Here is a 14,659-nt window from a genome sequence, read left to right on the forward strand (position 1 = left end):
GGGGAGAGGGGGGGTCGAACATACTTAAGTACGTATTGGAAAGAATTGGTTGATGGTGCGATTCCCTATGTGTGTGGAATTGGCAACCATTTGAGAGAGGCCTAGAGGAGCCATCATTTCTTCAAAGGGGAGTGTGCTTTCGACAGAAGGGGAGTCCCAGTGAATATTAAAGTTCCTTAGTACAAAACAGTGCAAGAAGCGTAACAAACCTGTGACACCGCTTCATTAAAGGAGTTCAGGAAAGGGCCACATGGGTGGGAGTCGTAGAACTCTGAAAGCCACCAACACAGAGTTGGGTGTTCAGTGCCAGGCATTAGACTAAGGCCTCGTCTTCCAGTAGTTTGTCAACCAGAAAATTAGAACACAAAAATGTGCTTAGAAATATTAGCAATGCCTCCTTCTGTACCATGAACTCGGCCTAGGTTCTGAATCTTGTGGCCTTCAGAAAAGGCAATTTCCAAGTAGGTTTGAAGAGTCGGACAGCCGGCTTTCTGTGATAAAAGGACGTCGGGCCGCTCACCACATAGGTGGTCATGCAAGCAAACTGCGTGCTTTGAAGCGACCACACATTTACAAGGAAAGCTTTATTAGTGTCTTTATTTGGTGAGCTAAGACAAATAGTCAAGATATTAAGGTCGAATCGCTCCTCTCTCGCGTATGTCGATCTCGCCGAAGAGTCTCTCAGACCAAGGGTGCCTTGGCTGGCGCGGCCTCCGCTGCGACACGGATGGGTTTGCCTTAGGTGCGCCTTCAGCACGCCAGTGGCTCGTTTGCTGCCGCATCTTCCCCTTGACTCTTCTAAATAGCGCTGTGAGAGCCAAGCAGAGAGCAAGCTGCCCTGCCCGCGGCCGCAGTAAAGCAAAGGAAATGCAGTTACACTGCAGCCTTAAAAGTGCAGAAAGGAAGGGCCAGCGCAGTTTCAATTCAATTTTAAAACAGCCTTTACTTCAATAGAAAACCACCCCCTAATCATTAACCCTTTCGATGCTGGTGACGGAACCGCTCCGTCATCAGCTGTGGTGGCGCTGTGCTGATCACGGAGCGGTTCCGTCATGGCCCGGCCGCCGCACCTGCGCGGCGCGGATCCGCACCTGCGCTGGGCGTTCCATTGAGCGGGCGGGGCCATGACGGAACCGCTCCGTCATGAGCACAGCCCAACCACAGCTGATGACGGAGCGGTTCCGTAACCAGCATACGGCCGCCGCGCGGCCGCCCCTGCCCCCTTAGCACTGCGGCGGAATAGCCGCCGCAGCGATGCCGTTAAAGATGCAGCGCAAATAAACCATTTTAAAAACAGGGTAAAAACAGCAATTAAAAGAACTAAAAAATGCAAGATGAAGCAGAAAGCCTCTTAGTTTCCAGCTGGATACACCAAGCGGATTTGTTCCCGTAAAATATTTTACTGTGACTGAAGATTCCAAAATGGGAGTCTAAAAAACCTGGAATTCCTCTTGATGTGCCAATCAGGGTTGTGTTTTGGAAAACGGGCAGTCCCCTCCTCCTCAGCTACACCCTACTGATTCTGGGACCAGATCTGCACACTTTCTGCTGGTTCAAAACGGTTAGCAGAGGGCTTACGGAACAAAAGGCTTGTCTGCCAAGGTATCCGTTTTATGCTTAAGTGAGTGAGCAGGCCTTATCCGGGTCCTTTTCAAGTTAGACACTCTTGGAACCTGCCCAACTGCCCTTCCTGGGATAATACGTCACACACCTCACACCCAGGTCTTCCTATTAAAAGGCATACACCTTTGTCCTTGCTATCGGAAGAGTTTTCACACCTCATAGGGGGAAACCGCTGCAAGGCCTTCTGCCAACAGGATAATGTTTATTAGCCTACTGGAGACTTAGGCAGGTAAAGTAACTTTCTAAAAATCACTTTTCCTAAATGTTGATTATATATTGGACTTTGCCATTGAATTGTATTTTTAATAAACAATTAAAATAGTTAGAATTATTCCAGTAGCTGTCCTAAACTGGAGAAACTAAGATTAGGATTTTACTCTGCACTTTAGTTTCTCACAGGACAACTACAGCCCTTTATTGTAAAAATAGTTTTTGGGGGCAGTCACTGTTGATACATGCCAATATTAAATTCTTGCATGTCAAACCTTTAAATACTATGCACCCTACCTTGTGGGCTTCCGAGGCCTTCTTAGAGAGTACTGGTTTAATATTTGAAAGTAGGGTTCTTTCCTGTTAGAAACTATTATTTGAACAAGCTGGTCTGTATGCTTCAAATCTGCAGAAATCAGGCTTCACTGGGGGCAATTTTAAATAATTTTAGTATTGCTATTTTGGTTACTGCCCTGCTACGAAGCCAAAATGTAAATTTCATAGTAGAATGGGGTGCTTGATAATAAATATTAAGTCCTGATATTACTTGAGATAAAACAAAAGCAACAAAACCACAGGCCTCAGAATGTATAGGAAAAGTCCTGCATTGACTGAGCTACAACCTTGGACTGGAGAAACTGGGGGGCTGTGGGGGGCTGTGCAATGGAGCAGAGAATAGACCTGCTGCTAATGAAGTGGGATCCATGAATGGATGACAAAAATACTGCATTTTACATCTCATCGAGTGCAAACCGAGGTGAACATCTTTATCAATTAGTCAACCTAGAGGGAGAAAGGCCTTGCTGCCCCCACGCGAAACACATCCATGCTTCCCTCTGTGGGACCAAAGCACTCGTTGTTAGATGGTTTGTCTTTACAAAGCGCATGGATGCCACTGGTTGTCTTGTCGCGGTCTCGGCTCTCTAGAGGGCATTTCCACAGAGCAAAAGGCCATTTCACCCAGCGGTCTCTTGAAAGAGTGCATGCAATGGAAATCAGGATGTGGATTCTGTGTGTTTTGATTAGTGAATATCAATCAGACATTTGTAAAGCGCGGTACTCACCCGGGAGGGTCTCAAGGCGCTGGAGGGAGAGGGAACTGGTACATTACAACAGCAGCAATACATAACAGAACTTCCAGTGGAACAACTTTATACAATGCATGGAGTTTAGCCCCTTCTCTCTCAGTCAATCCACAAACACAGACATCAGTACTTACAACACAACTCTTGAACCTTTCCAGCTCCAGTTTCAAGAACTCCTCCACTGTGAGTGCGCGGAAGTCCTTCTGCATACCCAGGAAGCCGCAGGTGGCCGAGCGCTTGGCGTGCTCATGCCTATGAGGAAGGAGAAGAGACCACTGAATGGATGGTTTAAAACACTGCACTGGACTAGAAGCAAACAGTCTTACTGCAAAGAGAGCATGAATGCATGGGACAATGGGTGGAGACGCCCAGAAAAAGAGAAGTCATCCAGCGAAAGGCGTCCGCAACAAACTGATCAGTCAAAGATCTACATTGGTGGTGAAGGCTTTGCACCTGTTGTAGGTTCTCCTATGAGATTAAGTACATTAGATTGGAGTCTGGGGTGCAGTGAACATTGTGAAGTGTCAGCCAGGCTGGTTTTCATCTCCTGGAGATCCTAAGACATCAAGAGATAGTGAGCCTTTCCATGAAGACACGCCAGGGAACCAAAGGCAGTGTGAGACTTGAATGTCACAAATATAATTTGGTGCCAACTATCTTAAAAGATGGCATTCTTCATTGAGAGTAAAGTAATTTTCAATTTATAAGAAGCCGCGAAAGGGCAACAGAGGTGCAATCGAATTGAAGCCTTTAAAAAAAAAAAAAAAAAAACAGCATTTTCCCTCCATAAAAGAAGAGAAGGAAAGTAGGAACATGACTGAAACAAGCTAGTAGAAAGGATAAGAAGCTACACCACATTGGGTCTGGATGCTGTTTTTTTGCAAAAGGTTGGTAAATTGGGTCACTGAGTTAAAGAAAATATTCATCAAAATACACACTAGAAAATGTTCATTCTACAGCAAGCACGAAAGTCCCTCATGGGAAGGTTATTGCCCCATCCTCAGTTATTTCTTGTATTGCTGAAGTTTCCCTGACTGTTTTCTTTATTTAACATAATTAGGAAAGGCTGGGGTTATGAATGGACCTAAGTGGATTTGATAAAACACTAGATGAATTTAACATTTAAACTAACTTCGATAATTTATCCATTCATAAGTGGATCATTTTAGGTTTGATTTTTCGATATTTAGATTCATATAAATTGGTCTCTGTGCGTTGTATATTTGCAATTCTTTTTAAATGATTTTAACTTGCTTTGTGAACTACATATTTTATTGTGGAGTTGCTGGGTTCTCCAGGTGGCAGAGCCAAGAAGGACAATATTGTTTAACATGTTCATGTATTGCGGTCTATTTCTCTCATGAGGTGGTGGGGTTCACTCACTTTGAGTATGGCTTGTGGAAGCCGAAACGCGTCAGTGAGTTGGAACTGGCTGCTAAATAAAGGAAAATAAAGAATATTGCACACGTACTGGAGTGCTTGCTGTTTTTTGGCGTGCAGACTCAGTTAAAGAAAATATGTATATTGACCAAGACCCCAAGAGAGGTCACAACGCATCTGCTTTTTGTGTCATTAAATCTTTAACATGTTTACTGCAGCAATTGGAGTGGCTCGTTTTTCCCCGCTGAAGCCTTGTGGTTGGAAATTCTGGTGCAATATATACATTTTCTCACAGTGCGGAGGATCAGCGGAGCTAACCGATCTAGAGAGAAGTTCACCACAAACAAAGAAGCAATGGCAGCAATTTTAGACCTCTGGGACTCAGTCTCCTGTCCTGAGAAAAAAGCTAGAAAAATAAATAATAAGGGGGCTGAGTTACTATGATTTTACTGTGAACTCAGAGGATTTGTGCTAAAAAAAAAAAGAGATAACAAATAAAAAAAATGCTGCATCCGGCTCCTGCATTGTCCCTTGAATGGGGCAGATTGCAGGGGCCCAGCAGGACCATGGGGCTTTCCTCAAGGCACACTACAAAAATTAAAGCTGTGTATGTCCTGGGTGAGAAGGGAAAACCTAAAAATGTTCATTAAAAAAAATTAAAAACAAAAATAGAAGGGGAAGAATAGTGAATGTACATATACATTTGTTTATAAATATTAGTGATTTTCTGACAAAACAATAGGTATGCTTTATATAAGTTCATGTGCTGACCCCTCCATAAAGCCAATAGGCCCACCTTTTATACTTTGGTTCTGACCCTTTCACAAATTCAGTAGGTTCACCTTACTTAAAATCACACCCTTGATGTTGTAACATCACATACTCAGCCCCATGTGCCTGCTGGATTTGGCACAGGGACTGGCCTTGGGAAAACTGTGCACAGGAGTTTGAATTTGATCCTCTGTTCCACCTAGAGTCAGTAAAGAGATGGTGTGATGTTCACCCTTTACATCACACCCCTTTTGTACAGCCTTTTATGTGCATCTGTGTAAACTATGTTGGCTTAGCCAAGTTAAGACAGGACCATTCTCATTGGTCGTCTATGTGGGAGAAGGAGACAGGGTGGCAACAAGCAGCCATTGACATGCCTTAGGTGCAATCATTGACTGCCTTAGGCACAATTTGTGAAGCCAAACAACGCGCACGAATCCACACTGAAGGTGAAGCTGGGACACGGCTTGTGGAATCGTATCGATTCCAAAGAGCCTCGTATGACTGTCCCCTTTTCAGGCAGAGACCTGAAAAGGGGACAGGGCTAACCCAGCCTGTTATCATCCAATCTCACTGTTGGATTCCACAGTTAAGATTGTTGGTCGAATTATGTTAGATAGGCTACAGGTCTGGGCGGAAGAGTGAGCATTAATAAGAGACTTACAATACGGCTTCGGCAAAGGCCTCGGAACAATTGAACAGGGTCTTAATTTACATATTCTTTTAGACAAATACACTAAATCAAAAAGGGAAAAGTTATTTTTAACCTTTGTTGATTTGACTGCTGCATTCGATGGTGCAAGTCATGATAAGCTGTGGCAGATTTTAGAGGGGTTAGGGATGGAGGTTTTAATAGTCACTTTTTTAAAACGGCTTTACTCAAAAGCACAGGCAAGGGTAAGCTACGGGCTGGGTGGAGAATGTACCAAGCACTTTAGAGTGATGAAAGGTGTAGGACAAGGCTGTATCATTGCGCCTTACCTTTTCACACTTTATATAAATGGTCTGTAAACAAATCTTATCCAGGAGTGCAAGGATTTGCCAACAGCAGCGAATCGTCCCGCCCCCGCATTGTTGTTCGCGGACAACGCCGTTTTAATGGCCTGTATGCCGCTAGGTCCCAAAGGGTTGTTAATTTGGTAATTTGTTTGCTAATTTTATGTCAAATTTTGGGCCTCATTATAAACTGTTCAAAAAAATTGAATATGAACTGTGGGGCTGCCAGATAGCACCTGTTTGCCACTTTGAATTGGGCATGCCCTATTTAGAGGATATCATTATGATCCAGCCAATCTTATTGTGGCAGAGTGTGGACTGCCGATGAGACTGATTTTAATCATCACATCCTGAAGGACGCCTTGGGGATTGATGGGGTCAAAGACGTAAGATGATTAGGGTATATTAAAATGTTTCTTGTTAAATATGGGGATGCAGAATATTTTAATGATCAAGATTCTCTGCGTGAAGTCCCCAGGAAAGAACTTGAAGCTAGCTGTTTGCGTGTTTTGGGCCAATGCAGAACCACCTTAGAAAAGAGTAAATCAACAGTTCAAACCCATTATATCATTTTGGCAACTCCAACAATACAACCGTACATTTTGTTAGTTACTGGAGACTATGATAGATTCTTGCTATCACATTTTAGACGCAACATTTTCTTTAGATCCTTAAGCTTTCCTGAACGAAATGACTGGTCGAAAATGTTCTGTAATTGCCCCAGCGATGAGAACTCTGCACAGTCGACCATACATATATATTTTTTTGTAAATTTTATACCAGCCCAAGAAGGAAATGGATTATCCTTGTACAGAGAAAATTTGCCTTGAGACAATGTAGAGCTGCATTTTTAGCGTTACAAACCTTAGATGACTAATTTACGATTGCTTCTGCGACAGCTTTTAAAAAAAATATTTTTAAAGATCGTAAAACCATTATGATGTGAATCTGAGAATGGTATTTTTATATTAGATTAAGTTAGTGTTACTGCTGGATTGTGTAATGTACTTTTATGGTCAACTTTTAGGTTTACGGAATAAAGATTTCTGACGAGGGAGGGTTGGAGCACGCCCTTTGCCTACTGCTATGCACGAGTGTGGTTGAAAGAGATCCTTTTATGATTCTACTTGGTTGAAAATGTTTTTTATTAACTGCTACCTGTGTACACAAGATGCACTTAGCTTTGGGCATGAGAGTGGGATGAGAGACACCCTTTTCTTTGCCTACTGTGTCCCAAGATGTCCCGGGTTGGGATGAGTAGGGGGTGAAAGATGTCCATTACGTATGTTTATTATTTCAAAGAGTGGGAAACGTGTTCTTGCCTGAAGTAAGTATATTGCATCCTCTCCCTAGTTTCCATGGTACCTGCTGCTCGGCCTCTGTGTGGGTCTGAGGACATAGAAGGCTTGTGGGCTTGAGAGATGAGATGGAGAGCACAGGCTGAGCAGCAGGAGGCTGCTCCTGGTGGGATATTAGTTTTACATTTATATTACATCTCTAAGCCGTAATTAAGAGTATTATCTTTAAATAAAAAGGATCATAAAACCTACACTACCTGTCTACGAAGGATCTTTCATTGACTGCAACAAATACTTTGGTTCTTATCAATCCATGGAAAGCTTTATTCGATTGACATATCAAACAATCATAAAAGCACATAAAATGAGACAACAGTTATTTCATGAATTAATATACCAAGCAAATAAGAAATGTTATCTATAAATAATGACAAATATTGAACATTATAAAATTGATCATAGTTCAGGTTACAAATAAAAAGGAGGATTAGACATACATTTCCTTTGACTCGTTTTTAAAAAGTTTCGATCCTAAGAACATAGTGCACATTGTCCAAAAGTAGTAATACAAGGAGAGCCGGTCGACAATGCTGGAGCCCCAGCGATTTCAGAACCAGTAATACGCAAACTTTCCTTGCATCAAGATAACATTTACAAAAAAGAATGACATGTATCGTAGACTGGGCTGAATGATTATCACAAGCATTTATTGTTCATTATAGCGCTAGCTTTTTTTGCTGAAACGGCTTGTGCCCAAGTATCGTTTTGGTCAAAGAGAATTCCGAGGTACGACAATCTTAGTGAACCCAATCTTCTGTCCTGCCACAAACATGACCTTAGACCTCTGGATACCATGGCCACACTACATAATGAAAGTCTTAGTATTCACTCCTAATGCAAGATCTTTCATAAAACTAGAAAAAGTATCTAAAATCGTCTGTAGGCCTACTTGTGTACGGGCCATCAATACTGCGTCATCAGCGTATAAAAGAGCTGGTATTGGACGGCCAGCTACTTGGGGGAAGTGATTCCCTTTCAGGAGTGCGTCGCCCAGACCATTAATATAAAGATTGAAAAGAAAAGGGGACAGGACACATCCTTGCCTGACCCCCCTCCTTATTGGAAACGGGGCCGAGCACTCACCCTTTAAGCCATTACGTAAACGAGCCTTCACATCAGTATAAATACACTACAAGAAATAAATAATCTGATAATCAACCCCCATAGCTTCTAATGCGGACCATAGTTTGTTGTGAACCACGCAGTAAAAGGCGGCTGTGAGGTCCACAAACGCCAAGAAGAACTTTCCCTGCTTGGCCCAAGTGTATTTCCCACTAGAATTGAAAGATTAAAGCTCTGCTCTACCTTCCCCAGACCTGCACGAAAACCAGATTGCAAATCGGACAAAATCAAATGGTCCTCAGCCCAGTCCTGTAAACGTTCTGATAATATGCGTTCTACTATTTTTGTCATAGCATCCAATAAAGAATAGATCTATAACATCCTGGATCCTGCTAGTCCCCCTTTTTAAAAATTGGAACTATAGTAGATTAAAAAGGGGTACGGAAAAAAGCGGCAATTACCTTGACTATTATTGCCCCCCACAGGGAAATGTTCGACATGTGTAAATCTACAGGTACCCCATCTTGGCCAGGAGCCGTACCACCCTGACTTGCAGAGAGTGCCCGGGTCACCTCGTCCAAGGTGAACTGCGAATCTAAGTGGTGGAGCGATGGTACCGAAATGTGTTCCTCTTCAACGTTACTTCCCATCACATCGAAATTAGCCTCACCATTATATAGTTTGGAAAAGTGTTTGTTCCATTGTTCTTCAGTGATGGCCATTTCAATGGCCAGTCCTTCATTTGTCATAAAATGCGCTTTAACCGCCTTCCAGAACGCGGAGCTATCTTTCTGCGTCGATGCTTTATGTAGGGCCTCCCAGGCCTCATTTTTCAAAATAAGTTTCCTGTTTCTAATGGCTCGCTTATGTTCTGTTCTAGCCCGCCTCACTCGGCCCGCCTCACTCTGACCAGATTTCTCGGGGTCTCATATAAAATAGCTTTTAACTTCGAGTATGCGAAAGAACACCCAGAATCAAAGCTTCCACCTGATTGGTCCTTACTGCATTTCCGCATTAACAAATATTCTCTTGCTGCCTTAGGTATCAACTTAAAAGAGGATACAATAGTGTCTGGGCAGCTGTTTCACTCAGACAGGTTCTTATCATTCTCACCTGAGACACCTGTAATGAAGAGGGTAACCCAACAAGTGTGCTCAGAAGCTGCGGCAGAGGCCAAAGCTGAGAATCTACTGAAAAAGGGAGGAAATTACAGACGGGTGCCGGTGGCAGCTGTGTCGTTACCTCTGGGTCTTGTGCATTGTGACCTGTGAGGTTGAGGGTCTTTTTTTAGTTTGTTGTATCAGTTTTCAAGAGGGGGTACTAAGAGTGAAATGAGGAGAGATGTCTGTGGTCTTCTTGAATGATGCTGGGGTCTGTACTGTTTACACCAATGGAAAGCTCCTCCTTGGAGGCATTATTACCCTTGGATTTCATTCTACTTCCCTCAGCATCCTTTGTGTTTCGTTGATGGAGGAAGCGGTTTAATGTCCGCATCCGTGTGTGGGAGTCTGTTGAGTGGAATAGGAGGTGGCTTACAGGCTTCCGTACTCTCTAAGAAAGATCAAAATTAAATCTGGGTGGGGAAATGTTTACGTTTTCCAAGGGAATTTGTTCATGCTCTATTGCTTGGGTACCACATCTCCCAGAAATGTATGCTACACTGGAGCGAAGGGTTTGAGGAGCCTGTTGGTTGCATTTCTGCAACATTTTGAAGCTACACTGAGAAGGTTACACTGGCAGGAGTGAACAGGGTATGGTGAGCTACCTGGAATTCCCAAGCTTGGAGGTGGGTTCTTAGGCTTCAAGCTAAAACATTGGACACTGCCTATGCAGACTACTTAGAGGAGTATTTGGCATATTTTGTTTCCTATTGGTTTCCTGGGTAAAATTTAGAATATAAATGCTAATATAATGTCTTAATTTTTACTTTTAACTATCTCCTCTGGTGATACATGGATTTTTAACATGGTGGCTGTCCACACAATGGTAAACTGTGTTGTTGTGTTTCTACTTTTCTGTGGGTGATGCAGTTCTCCCTATGACATGGGCATTCAGGGCCTACTCTACTGCCCTGTCCACCTGTCCAGAAGGCCACTGAAAAACTCAGCAGAGGGACATTCATTGATCACTAGCGACACATTAGGGCCCAGAGAGACCACCGCTGTGCCAGACTCCAGTCTCCGGTCACTCAGCTCTCAGGAGCAGGACTTTGAGCGATGTATTGAGGATCATAACATGTTAGAAGAGGACAATATGATCTGGACAAAACCCTAAATTTCCACACAGCTGTATCAATATATGCAAACATTCACCATTTCCTCCTTTGAAACTATTTGTCAATCATTAGCTGATATTGGAGCAGCCCCTGGGCTCATCATTAACCACCTTAGAGTGCCTTTCAAACAGGAGAACAAAATGCCCTGAAAAACAAATACAAATCCCAAACATAACTGCAGAAGTAGTGAGGGCCTAAATGTGTCCCGTGAATTTAATTCACCACTAATTTATATAAATGGAATGGTTGAAGAAAGAAGAACCTGAGATGCAACTCACCAGGGGTAATCATCAGTCTCCCAACCCTCAAACTCACCAGGGGTCATCGTCAACCCTCAAACTCACCAGGGGTCATCGTCAACCCTCAAACTCACCAGGGGTCATCGTCAACCCTCAAACTCACCAGGGGTCATCGTCAACCCTCAAACTCACCAGGGGTCATCGTCAACCCTCAAACTCACCAGGGGTCATCGTCAACCCTCAAACTCACCAGGGGTCATCGTCAACCCTCAAACTCACCAGGGGTCACCGTCAACCCTCCAACTCACCAGGGGTCACCGTCAACCCTCCAACTCACCAGGGGTCACCGTCAACCCTCCAACTCACCACGGGTCACCGTCAACCCTCCAACTCACCAACTCACCAGGGGTCACCGTCAACCCTCCAACTCACCAACTCACCAGGGGTCATCGTCAACCCTCCAACTCACCAGGGGTCATCGTCAACCCTCCAACTCACCAGGGGTCATCGTCAATAACCCTCCCACTCACCAGGGGTCACCGTCAACCCTCCCACTCACCAGGGGTCACCGTCAACCCTTCAACTCACCAGGGGTCACCGTCAACCCTCCAACTCACCAGGGGTCATCGTCAACCCTCCAACTCACCAGGGGTCATCGTCAGGCTCCCATCCCTCCAACTCAATCAGGCAAAAGAAGCAGCGGGCGACGTCGGGCTCGTTGTTGGTGGGACTGTGCACAAAGCCAGCTTTGGCCATCTGCAAAGCAGAGAAGATATTCATGAAGTCTAAGCAAGGTTATCAACATACAGCATCTGCTGACCTCAATGTGATTGTTATATCAACATCAGTTGACCATGAGGTTGCGGCCACCAGAGACCCAGGAATGCCAGATCCAAGCCTCAATTCCAGGACAACCACGTCCGAAGTGCGCACACAAATGATCTGCATAGAAACCACGTACAAGGTAATTATCAAGAAAAATCCATCATCGAGCAGCTCATCCAGCATCTAAGCATCTAAATGGGACACATGACCCCTTCTGACCTGGATATGAAAGTCAATCAGAAGTTCAGGTGGAGAAGAGAGAAAATGCATTTTGGATGTTTTTTTTTACAACAGAATGGAGGTGCAATTCTTGTGAGTTTCAGGCCTGATAGAAAAGTAAGTCACTGTTTCGAAGCATGAAAAGTAAACAGCTCTTCTAGACCAATGTAGAGGAGCAGTGCCCTCAACTCCTACTCTTTAGAGAACGTACAAACCATCTTCTTCAACTGCAGGTCTCCGCCGGCTCCACCGCTGGGCATTTGCTTACAAAAGACCACATACTCTGCAGCACCTAACATTGTGCAATGCTGGGGCTGGGAGAAGTCATCCAAGCTCAGAGATCATCTGGAATAGGTACTTGCTGGGACTCGGCTCAGAACTAATGTTAGAGTAGATAGACCTCACGGAGGTCCTTGCATTCAGCACTGCACTGAGGAGTCACCAGACAGCATCACTACTGAGGGCAGATTTGTTTTAATGGTGGTATAACGGCTACCACAGCAAGTGTGCAGTGGTGCCAGAGGCAGAGGTGGTATCTGATGAGCCCCTGTGACCCTCCTGGACCCCCCCCTCCTACAAGCAGGAGCTGCTCTATGGCTGTCTGTAGCCAGGGCATCACTGGACTACTTGGTCTGCCTCCTGTGCCACCACTCAGTGAGGCGGGACGGGGTGGCGGGACGGGACGGGGTGGCGGCGGGACAGGACGGGGTGGCGGGACGGGACGGGGTGGCGGCGGGACAGGACGGGGTGGCGGCGGGACAGGACGGGGTGGCTGGCCTTGTGTTTGCGTGGAACAAGTTTAGACCCCGGCCAAACTAAACAGGAACTCTCCAGGTGACTCGAGCAGGAAAGAGACCTATCCAGCACTTGTTACATCGATGTTTACATATTTTTAAAAACAATTTAGAACTCAGGCTAATTCTTAGTCCTTACTCATATCTGTTTTCAAGGGGGGGGTTATAAAAGTCAAATGAGGAGAAATATCTGGTTTTCTTGAATAATGCCGTGCCTACAGGGTTTACACCAATGGAAAGTTCCTCCTTGGTGGCATTATTGCCTTTGGATTTCATTCTTCTACCCTCGGCATCCATTGTGTGTCGTTGATTGAGGAAGTTGTTGAATGTCCGCATCAGTGTTTGGAAGTCTGTTGAGTGGAAAAAGAGGTGGATTACAGGCTTCCTTTTTCTCGAATAAGAAAGATTGATCAGAAGTAGATCTGGATGGGGGACTTCACATTTCCCCCAACAGTTTTTCATGCAGTATTATGTGGGTACGGACTCTCCCAGAGATGAGGCTTCCCGCGACACATGCAGCTTGCCCACCTAAAGGGGCGGCCACCTTAGTGCTACATTCTGCTCATCACCACGCATTAATTGTGGTGTCCCTGGGAGTCCCCCTGAGTCCAGCACCGAGGCTCATCACTTCCAGCACAGAGGGTTGGGGTGAGGTATGGAACCTGCCCCTGCCCACTGGCGTCCCTCTTTGTCCCTCCTGGCCACGCCGTCCACAGGTTGACCCAATGTTCAGTGTCGCGTAGGGTTCTCGGATCACCAAAGTCTGTGTCCTGCAGGGAGTCTGGGCCCTTTGTGCAATTTGTGTGGTTTCCTGGACACGCTCTCTTGGGGCTGGATGCCCTTGTCCATAGGCATGTAGAACCAGCTCACCGCTGACCCCCTCTTTCTTAAATAAGGATATTGGGGGCGGGGGATGCAATGTTCCCATGTAGGACAGCGCGGTCAAGTGCAGCCACTAGTCACTGCACTGTTTCCACTGGCGACTGGTGGGAGGAGGGGGCATATGAGCACAGCACAGGAGGTCCTTGACCTGGGCATGCCTGTGCCCTGACTGCGCTAGCCACCTGTGGGGGCTTCTGGGAGTTCCAAGATCAACCAAATAGGTGACCTCTCCTTTCAGTTCAACAATAGTGTGGGGTCCACTCCACTTGTCTTGGAGGGCTTCTGGGGCCACAGGCTCCAAACCCCACTCGTTCTGTCCTGGCTGGTAAACAGTCAGTACAGCCTTTTGGTCATGCCAGGTCGTTTGCAATTCCTGACTAGCCTCAAGGGTTTTGGATGCCTTTTTCATGTACTCAGCCATCTAGGAGTGGAGACCAAGTACATAGTCCACAATGTCATGTTTAGGGGGTTTGAGAGGTAACTCCCATCCCTCCTTCACTAGACACAATAGACCTCTGACAGGGTGCCCAAACAGAAGTTCAAATGGGCTGTAGCCAACCCCCTTCTGAGGAACCTCCCTGTATGCAATTAAAAGGCAGGGTAGCAGGATATCGCATCCCCGCCTGAGCTTTTCTGGGAGACCCTTAATCATACCCTTTAAGGTTTTGATGACCCTTTCAACTTTACCATTGCATTGTGGGTGATAGGGTGTGGTGAACTTCTAGTTCACTCCACACTCCTTCCACATTGCAGTTAAGTAACTAGACAAAGTTTGCATCCGTCTGATACCACCTCCTTAGGGAAACCCACTCTTGAGAGAACTCCCAAGAGGGCTCTTGCCACAACAGGTGCTGTAGTGGTCCTAAGGGGTATAGCTTCTGAGTATCTGGTGGCATGATCCACAATCACCAGTATAAATCTGTGCACAGAGGCTGTTTGG

The 14,659-nt window shown here is 45.3% G+C and overlaps 1 protein-coding gene across 1 annotated transcript in view; it reads right to left on the bottom strand.

Annotated features, from left to right (window-relative positions):
* Positions 1–14,659, bottom strand: part of LOC144752140 (baculoviral IAP repeat-containing protein 5.1-like) — an 81,784-nt gene that overhangs the window by 23,183 nt on the left and 43,942 nt on the right. The window contains exons 2-3 of the mRNA XM_078640080.1: positions 11,646–11,755; positions 3,053–3,170 (exon numbers count right to left, since the gene is read on the bottom strand). Of these exons, the coding sequence (XP_078496206.1) occupies positions 3,053–3,170; positions 11,646–11,755 (228 nt within the window). The remainder of the gene's footprint in view (positions 1–3,052; positions 3,171–11,645; positions 11,756–14,659) is intronic.

Source organism: Lissotriton helveticus, chromosome 4_2, assembly GCF_964261635.1.
Source record: "Lissotriton helveticus chromosome 4_2, aLisHel1.1, whole genome shotgun sequence".
NCBI classification, from domain to species: domain Eukaryota; kingdom Metazoa; phylum Chordata; class Amphibia; order Caudata; family Salamandridae; genus Lissotriton; species Lissotriton helveticus.